We start from the raw sequence: 9,182 nt of genomic DNA, 5'->3' as shown, positions 1-9,182 counted from the left end.
CGGGGCGAGAGGGGGAAAGCGAGAAAGAGAGATTTTTAACGGAACAGTTATATTAACAGAGTCGATTTCTTCTTCTTCTTGTTGCTTTTTTTTTTTTTGTCATATAAGGAAAAAAAATTATATTAAAGACAAACCCACCTTTGTGTATATATATAAAAAAAAAATTGTTTTTCCAAGCACCAAAGCAAAACGAATTAGATCTCAGCATTTTTACTAACCGTCCGGTTCCAATTATCTTCGTGCCTTTGGGGACAGGGAGGGGGGTGGGTTTGCAAAGGGCAGGGGGTTAAGTTAAATAATAAAGATGATTATTTTTTCCTGATTTTATCCACGAACAATGTAATTATTTCTGTTATTTAATCTCCAGGGGTGAACAGCACCTTTTGGGGTTTTATTTTATTTTTTTTTTCCAGAATTCTTTTACTGCTGCAGCACGTCAGGACGGGTGGGGAGGGCCGGGGGGCTGTGGTGGAAGGAGCTGTGGGAGGAGGGAGGTGAGGGGATGCTGAGACCCAGGTGCTGAGACCCCTCTGTGCTTCCCCACTGCCCCCTCTGCAGCACAGCACTCGTCCTGGGACAACGTGCTCTTTCCAGGGGACCGTGCGGGGCACCAGCGTTCCCTGCACCTATTTATATTTTTGAACATATCCTATTTTGAAAGAATGATAAATAATAAAGAAAGCGAAATCGGAACGGGCACTTGGTCAGTGTTGGTTTTTTTTTATAGGGAAGAGGGATGTCTGGTGGGCTGGGAGGAGAGGGGTCTCCCATGGCAAGGCAAAAAGGAAGGAAGGGGAACCCAAAGAGGGTGCTCCAAGCTACACAGGAATGGCTCAGCCCCAGGCAGCACCTAAGGGACCTCAGAGGTGGGAGGGGTGTCCCAAACCCTCACTGAACAAAGACCTTGGAGCAGGATACTGCTGCTCAGCTCTCAGTGTGGGAGGGGTTTAACCCACATGCCTAAAACCCATCTACAACCCATGACCAGCAGGAACACCTTGCAGCTTTCAGTCCTGCCACCCAGGGGGTTAATTAACACTCACTAATGAGGGAACACGAGGCCCTTGCAGGAGCTGAGCTGAGCCAGCACTAATGAGACGATGCTCAGCCAAGGATGAGACAGCCAGGGACCCCCAAATCCTTTCTCCACAGCAGACCCTTGTGTTGGGACAGAGATGGGGACACAGCCATGTCACTCCAGGGCTTTCTCCACCATTTTATTAGAAGATGTCCAGAAAAACACATCTTTTCATAGCCAATGCTCAGAGAAGAAGGCACCAGAGTTCAAATGGAGTTCAGGCAAGGGGCACATAAAGATAAGGCACTTGTGCTCCAGCAGGGACAGGCACAATGGCATCCTTCAGCAGGACATGGATGGGGCTGGAAGAGGGGCCAGGATGCAATGGAGATTCCTGCTCTCTGCTCTGGCCAAACCCAGCCTTGCCTCTCTCCCTCATGGCCTTGCCTCATGGACTGGGAGGCAGGACCAGCCTGGAAGGGCAGGTGGGTGTCAGTGACAACCTGCCACTGCAGGGAAGGGCCACCACCCATGGGGTGGCACGGCCAAGTGGGGTGGCAGCAGTAGCCCATGGGGACCATCCCTGCACACATCCCACGACAGGGACTGTCCCACGCTGCCCAGCTGGCAGCCACCCCAAGCAGCTGTGAGTGCCAGCTGCTGAGCAACATGTGGAAAATATAAAGGAAGGAAACAAAACAAAACAAAACAAAAAACAAAAAGAAACAAAACAAAAAGAAATCTCTCCCCACCCCACCTCCCCCAGTCACCCCCAGAACAGCCCTTGGAAATGCCCAGCACTGGGCGCTGGCAGGATGGAAACGTCCTTCATCCAAGAAGGATCCCTCCCGGCTCCTTATCTCTCTCGGTAGCAGAAGACTCCAAACCTGCCCTTTCTGGGGAAGCCGAAGCTGCGGACGCCGGGCTCGGCGGGGCCGCAGTTGGCCCGGGGTGTGACGATGGGGTAGCGCACACTGCCATCTGCCAGCCAGCCGGCATTGCAGCGGTCCAGCCCCGCCAACCTCCAGGCCGAGTAGAGCTGCCCCACCCGGGCGATCTCGGCCCCGGCATCCTGGCAGCTCTGCTTGGCCTCCTCCAGCGTCATCCCAGCCGGGCGGTCCAGGTAGAAAACCTCTCCTAGGAGGGAGAGCGGAGCGTGAGATGGGAGCATCACCCCGAGCATCCCCGTCTGGAATGCCAGGAACAACCCCACCCAGGCCAAGTCCTGTGCCCTAAAAGGGAGGGATGGCCCAGGTAGAAAACCTCTCCTAGGAGGGAGAGCAGAGCGTGAGAGTGGAGCATCATGCCGAGCATCCCCATCTGGAACGCCTGGAACGACCCCACCCAGGCCCTAACAGGGAGGGACACACAGCACCTTCCGAGCAGCCCAGCCCCCTGCCCGGCCCAGAACGCACCTTTGAGCGCGGAGGAGAAGCAGAAGGCATCGAAGCGGTGCAGGTGGCGGTGCCGCGGGCCGTAGCTGCGGATGCCCGGGGCGAGGTGCACGCCCCCGCAGGGCTTGCGGGGCAGGCGGATGGGGTACTGCACCGTGCCATCGGCCAGCCAGCCCGCGTTGCACCAGTCCAGCCCCTCGCTCCACGCCTGGAAGAGCTGGTTAAAGTTGGCGAGGATGGCACCCTGGTCCTGGCACGCTCGCTCGGCTTCGTGGAAGTTGAGCCTGTACTGCCCGCGGGGAGGCTGGTAGGGGAACACGATGCCTGGAGGCAGACGGGACACTCAGCTGGCTCCGCGGGCAGCCCACCCAACCCGAGCCCAGCCCCAGCAGGAGCCACGGGGGTCCCTGAGCCGTGTCAGATTCAGGCTCTGGGACAGGGACCACCTCCGTGTGGCGGAGACAAGGCTCAGGCATGCAGGGATGGGGACGCTCTGGACATGCAGGCGCCAGCAGCGAGTTGCCAGCGACATCTGGTGGCACAGGGACACACGGGCTCGGTCCTGGGGACACCAGGACCCCCTCACGGGGACAGCACCTGCATATACAGGGATGCACAGACTATTATGGGGATGCAGGGAGCACCACTCCGGTCCTGGGAATGCACAGACAGTGCTCCCAGGGAGGCATGGACCACCCCTGTGGGGATGGAGAGATCGTTGTCATGGAGATACACAGGCTTCAGGAACAGGGATACAAGGGTCAGCATCCCCATGATCCCAGGGGGCACATGGACCACCAGTATGGGCATGAATGAACCTCTGTCGGGGATGGATGAACAACAGAGCCACGGACATCACCACTTTGGACACAGTCACAAGGACTGGCAGGGACGAGTCACTCTTGGAGGCAGGGCCAGGGACCAAGGGGGTGGGGCAGGGACAAGCAAAGGGGACATTTCCACAGCTCTGAGCTCCGAAGCAATGTCAGGGCTGAGTCAGGTCCCTCATGACAAGTGAGCAAGAGAGGCTGGAGCAGTCACCAAGGACCAGCATCGGGATATCCAGAGCTGGGAGGGGAGGGGACAGCTCCACGTAATGCAGCACAGTGGGAAGATGGGAGGGTAAAGGCAGGAAATGCTGCGGCCCTGGGGTCACTCCCAACTCTGACTCCAACAGCACCCTTGGTGTCCCAGCTGGGCAGGCAGCTCTGGGCTCACTCTCACTCCTGAGGCCAGAGCCAAACAGCCCCAATCCACTGTCCCATCACACCAATCATTCCAGCCCCTTTCTGCTGTGATCAAGCTCCCCAACCCCCCTGCCTTGCTGTGTCACCAGAGGAGAAGGTACCACAGCAAGGCCAGGCTCACTGGCTCGGCACAGAGGGTGGTGTGGTCCCCAGCATGCCCTCACCTTGCAGCCGAAGCTCCACAACGTCGCTCTCGTCCTCCAGCCCGTCGATGACCGTGCAGCGGAATTTGCCATCGTCCTTCAAGCGCACGTCGCTGATGACCAGCGAGGCCCCGTGCCAGCTCTCCTCACCAGCCTGGCTGATGTGGGCACGGCCCTTGAAGTCCCCAAAGGCCACGTAGGTCTTGCCAACGGCCACCATCACGTCCTGCTCTTTGGTGTAGTCGTCCCGCACCTTGGACCACTTGATGCGGATTTTGTGCTTGGGGCCCTGGTCAGGCTCGTAGCGGTAGCGGCAGGGCAGGGTGGCGTTGGCACCATTGTAGCTGTAGACAGGGTCTCTGGAGGCTTCCACCACTAGCCTGGATCCACTGAAGTAATCCACTGGGGGGAAGAAGGAAGGTGTGATGGGCATGTCAGGATCCAGGGCTGGGCATCCCCAAACCTTCCCTCCAGCCACCACCTCTTCTACCATGAGAATCCCCAAATATCCCTGAAGTGTTCCCACCCGCTCCTCTGAGCCCCACATCCTACCAAGTGATGGGTCTCCACCCCACCAGAGTCAGGGGGGTACTTCAGCCTCCCGTGACAACCTGCCAGCCCCCATTGTCCCCGATATACCTTTGTCCTGCTCGTCGCTATTGTCGTTCATGATGTGGTTGTAGTAGAAGCCATTGCGGAAGGGGTGGTAGGAGCCACTGGCCAGGTGCAGCAGGGTGGCCTTCAGGAGCAGTGGGAGCAGCAGCATGGCTGGGAAGCAAATCCGGGCTGCAGAGGGGGAAAGGACTGCTGTGACACCCCCAAATAGCCAGGAGAAAGCCAGCTCTGCCTGGCAGTGGTGCTAACCATACCAGGGGTGTGAGGAGAGGGTGGGAAGAGCCAGCAGAGCAGCTGGCCTGCCCGCAGGGGAGAGTGCAGGCAACCTGAGCCGTGCCCCCAGTCCCCTCCATCCTCATCCTCCCGCCTGGCTCACACCTCCACATTCCCTGCCCATCATGGGGGTGCCCACTGGGGGGAACACCTGGTCCCAGAGCGAGTCGGGGACGGGGCAGCTGGAGGAATGGGATCCCAGGGTGTCCTTTGGGCAGGGAGTACTGGGAAAAGGTCACGCAAGGGTGCAGGGGGAGAGAAGAGGCTGAGCCCCACTGCAAAGCTGCAAGCTCGGTTTACAGAGGCAGCCGAGCGTGCAGCCCGACCGAGGAGTGGGCGAGAGAGCTCGGGCTGCCTCCGCTGCCCCGGCTCGGGACAAAGCCCCGCAGCACTCACCTTCCTGGCCAAGGACCCCCTGCTCCAACCCAGGGCTGCCCCTCTGCATCACAGACATGGCTGGCACCGACCCCACGCGACACATTTGGCTGCCAAAGCACGTCCCATCGGTGGGAGTAGCCTGGCTACCCCACGACACCAGAAATGTGCACTGTCCCGAGCTCTGGGGGCCGGGACACTCAAGGGTGTCCTGCCCGGGGCTCACCCAGGGCGCTACCAGCAGAACTGGCTGCTTGTGAGCATTCCCGGAGCCGGCAGAGGGGGCCCGGCACCCGGCAAGCCTCCGGCAGCCCCCTTCCCACCCCGAGGGGGTGTCTGACATCCGTGCCCTGTTTAGACAAGGCTCACCAGTGCCTGCAAACATACCCCGGGGCAGGGGGCTGGGGGAGAGCAGATGCTCCACCCGGAAGGTTCCGATACGGGGTGCAGCGGTGCTCTCCAGGGTCCGGGCTGTGAAACCGGCTGCTCCCACCGCATCTTGCTCAATCCCTGACTTTCCCCTGCAGTCAGTGCCTCTGCTCACCCTGGGGTGCAGCCGCACTTGCCACCACCCGCTGGTGCCAGCAGAGCCGGTGCCCGAGGGCGCAGGGCGCGGGCACAGCCCGGGAGCTGGCACTGGCGCGGCGCTGCTGGCACCGCGGGGACACGGCGGGGACACGGCGGGGACACGTGCTGCCCACGCGACACAGGGGGGGCTCGAGGCTCGGCAGCTTCACACCTCGCTGGGCAGGGCACAGCCCCGCTCCCCCTGCGCCCCAGTGCCGGGTGACCCCCCTCAGAACCCAGGGATGTGCAGTGTGCCCAGCGCTCTCAGCTGTGAGCATCGTGCTGCAGCGCCCAGCACAGCGATGCCTGGCACCGACAGCAGGGATGCCCGGCTCCCTCGATGGCAATGCCATCCCCCCTGCCCTTCGCGGCAAGCAGGGTGCCCATCGCCCCGGGTGCCAGCCCTCCCCAGTCCCGGCACTCGGGCCAAGCCCTACTCACGCTGGTTGCGGGCAGGCGTGCAGGCAGGCTGCAGGCAGATGCACTGTGTTTAGGGCTCTTGCAAGGCTGAGAGGAAGCAGCTCCAGGGCCTGCCTCTTAAAGGGAAACACACGCCTTTCCCAACCCCCTGCTCGCAGCCCGCAGCTGGGGTGGGTGCCCCCGGCCCCCGCCTGCCCACCATGCCTGGGTGGTGTCCTCACCGTGTGTCCTCACACTGCCCACATGCTGCCCACACACCTTGTCTGCGGTGTGCCAGCTGCCTGCACTGCCCCCGACTTGGAAGGGGCAGCAGTGGGGAGAAACCTGTCCTATTCAGGCTGGTGGGATCCTGTGATGTCCCGTGCAAAGCCCCAGTGCCAGGGAAGAAGAGACATCCCTTGTGCCACATCCCACTGGAGGGGACTGGCCACTGTCTCCAGACAAAGGAGGTGTCCAACACACATGTGGCAGGAGCACTGCAGGCACAAGCAGCTCGGGACAGGTGGGCTGCGGCACGGAGTGATCTGTGCCCAGTGCCTGCCTGCTCTGGAATTCAGGAGAGACAGCTGAGCTGCGGGGTTCAGCCTCTTCAGGGTCTGCTTGATGCTGCGGGGACAAGGCAGAGGTACAGAAACCAGGGCAAAAACTCTGGGGTGCCGAGTTGCACCCATCTGTGGGGGCATCATCCCTAAACTTGGGTGATGCCCTCCATGCCAGCTCCCCCTGGCACACAGACACAGCTCCAGGAGGATCGAGTCCTCAGGCAGGGCAGCACCGCGGCGGCACCGCCAGGGGATGCGGGTCAGGGGATAGACAGAAGGGACAAACAGAGGAACCACGACGCGGCGTGTGCCCTGACCCATCGACCCGCTCTCCCAGCCCAGCGCGCCGCTTCATCCCCCACTTTGTTGTTTTACAGCGAGGAAATGAGGCGCGGGGGCCCCGGTCCGGCTCTTGCCGCCGTGCAGGATGGCTTCAAGCCGGAAAGAAAACAAGCCGTGTAAAAACAAACGGCCCGAGGCTGGCTGGGGGTGAAGGGGGCCGGGAGCCCAGCCCGGAGCGCTCGGGGTGCGATGCTGCCTGCCCGCCGCCGCCGCGCTGATAGCGAGCAGCCAGCAAGGAAACGGCGTTATCAGCCGCCAGCGCCGGCACCGCAGCTGCCCCGTGGGAAGCCCCGAGCAGGGATGGCTGCACGACCCTTGGAGGCACTGCTCTTCCTTGTTCTCCTTGTGCCTGCACACCCTCATCCCTGCCAGCCCTCCCTGACCAGGGATGCTCCCTGCACCACCCGGGGTCTGGAGGCACTGCTCTTCCTTCTTCTCCTTTTCCCGGGTCTGGAGGCACCGCTCCTCCTTGTTCTCCTTTTCCCGGGGTCTGGAGGCACCGCTCCTCCTTGTTCTCCTTTTCCCGGGGTCTGGAGGCACCGCTCCTCCTTGTTCTCTTTTACCCGGGGTCTGGAGGCACTGCTCTCCCTTGCTCTCCTTTCCCTGCACACCCTCATCCCTGCCAGCCCTCCCTGACCAGGGATGCTCCCTGCACGACCCAGGGTCTGGAGGCACTGCTCTTCCTTCTTCTCCTTTTCCCGGGTCTGGAGGCACCGCTCCTCCTTGTTCTCCTTTTCCCGGGTCTGGAGGCACCGCTCCTCCTTCTTCTCCTTTTCCCGGGGTCTGGAGGCACCGCTCCTCCTTGTTCTCTTTTCCCGGGGTCTGGAGGCACCGCTCTCCCTTGCTCTCCTTTCCCTGCACACCCCCAGCCCTGTCAGCCCTCCCTGACCAGGGATGCTCCCTGCACGACCCAGGGTCTGGAGGCACTGCTTTTCCTTGTTGTCTGTTTCCCGGGATCTGGAGGCACTGCTCTTCCTTCTTCTCCTTTTGCCCGCACACCCCCAGCCCTTCCAGCCCTCCCTGACCAGGGATGGATGCGGCACCCAGGGTCTGGAGGCACTGCTCTTCCTCGTTCTCTTTTCCCGGGGTCTGGAGGCACCGCTCTCCCTTGCTCTCCCTTCCCTGCACCCCCGCAGCCCTGGCAGCGCTCCCCGAGGCGGGGCGCGGCGGAGCCGGGCTGCCCGGACCCGAGAGTGTGACGGCCGGGCGCGCCGCCCGCTCGGCTGCCCGGAGCAGCCTGTCCCGCAGCCCACAATGCAGGCGCAATTACACCTTCCGGCATGGGGCCATGCACTGCCTGCATCCTGGCCGAGGGTCGCTGCTGACCCCCAGCCCTGCCACTTGGCCGGAGGAGGTGGTGGGATGGTGTCCCAGCTGCATCCTGGCTGTCAGTGCCCCGCTGCAGCTGCTTGCCCAAGTTGTTCTGGCGATCCAGCAGTTGGGATGGTTCCCTGAACCTCCGGGCTGTGCAGAGAACTGACAGCCCTGCTGGGGCACGCTGCTCCCTGGCATGGCTGTGCCATTGTTCCAGAACCGAGGAACAAGCCCCACAGTGTCCTGCACCGCCCGCACCACAGTACCTGCCAGCAGCCATCCTCTGCCCGGCCTGAGCAGGGGGGCAGCCGCAGCAGGGAAGGGGACAGGGACGCTTTCTGGCACCTCTTCTCAGCACCAGCTCCTGCCTCACCTTAGGCCACTCTTTTCTGGACATGGGCAGTGATTTCTTCATCTCCTCCTAGAGAGCAGAGGCATGAGGAAGGATCTGGCCACCAGCAGCCCTGAGGAAGAAGGGATCTCCTTCATTCCTTCCCACCTCTCATCCTCTTTTTGTTTTCTATTCCCAGAGATGTACCTGGGTGTGACCACAGGTTTCAGGTTGAGCAAAGCTGTGCAGGGTCAAGGAAGCTCTGACCTGGGAGCACATGTTTAGGGCACGTGTCTAGAGCTGGCTGAATGTTTGGCTGAATGGGAGCCATAAAAGTGTCATCCCCATCTTCCCCACCTCAAAGCCAGCGCCTGACAGCTCTGCTGTGGCCTCACCAGAGATCTGTCCATGAAATGCTGCTTGCACAGGATGATTCCAGCAGGAACACTCACATTCCAGGTGGGATGGAGGAGTTTGTGATCTGTGCTGGGCTTTCCGGGTGGTGTGAGAGGATGCTCTCCCCGACGGCTGCTTCCTGAGGATCCAGCTGCCAGCAGCTGGCAGCAGCCAGCAGGGTGCCACAGCCTGCTGGCCATCCCGG

The 9,182-nt window shown here is 61.3% G+C and overlaps 1 protein-coding gene across 1 annotated transcript; it reads right to left on the bottom strand.

Moving 5' to 3' along the window:
• Positions 1–1,828: 1,828 nt before the first annotated feature.
• HAPLN3 (hyaluronan and proteoglycan link protein 3) lies at positions 1,829–6,121 on the bottom strand. Its single transcript, XM_058033517.1, has 5 exons — positions 6,074–6,121; positions 4,442–4,588; positions 3,824–4,204; positions 2,434–2,736; positions 1,829–2,155 (listed from the first exon to the last, which is right to left on the bottom strand). Exons 2-5 carry the CDS (start codon positions 4,566–4,568, stop codon positions 1,875–1,877), a joined length of 1,092 nt encoding a protein of 363 aa, XP_057889500.1. The 5' UTR covers positions 4,569–4,588; positions 6,074–6,121; the 3' UTR covers positions 1,829–1,874.
• Positions 6,122–9,182: the final 3,061 nt, after the last annotated feature.

The sequence above is a fragment of the Melospiza georgiana genome, chromosome 13 (assembly GCF_028018845.1).
Source record: "Melospiza georgiana isolate bMelGeo1 chromosome 13, bMelGeo1.pri, whole genome shotgun sequence".
Taxonomy (NCBI): Eukaryota; Metazoa; Chordata; class Aves; order Passeriformes; family Passerellidae; genus Melospiza; species Melospiza georgiana.
The sequence above is the reverse complement of the archived record's forward strand: the minus strand, read 5'-3'. Positions and strand labels throughout refer to the sequence as shown.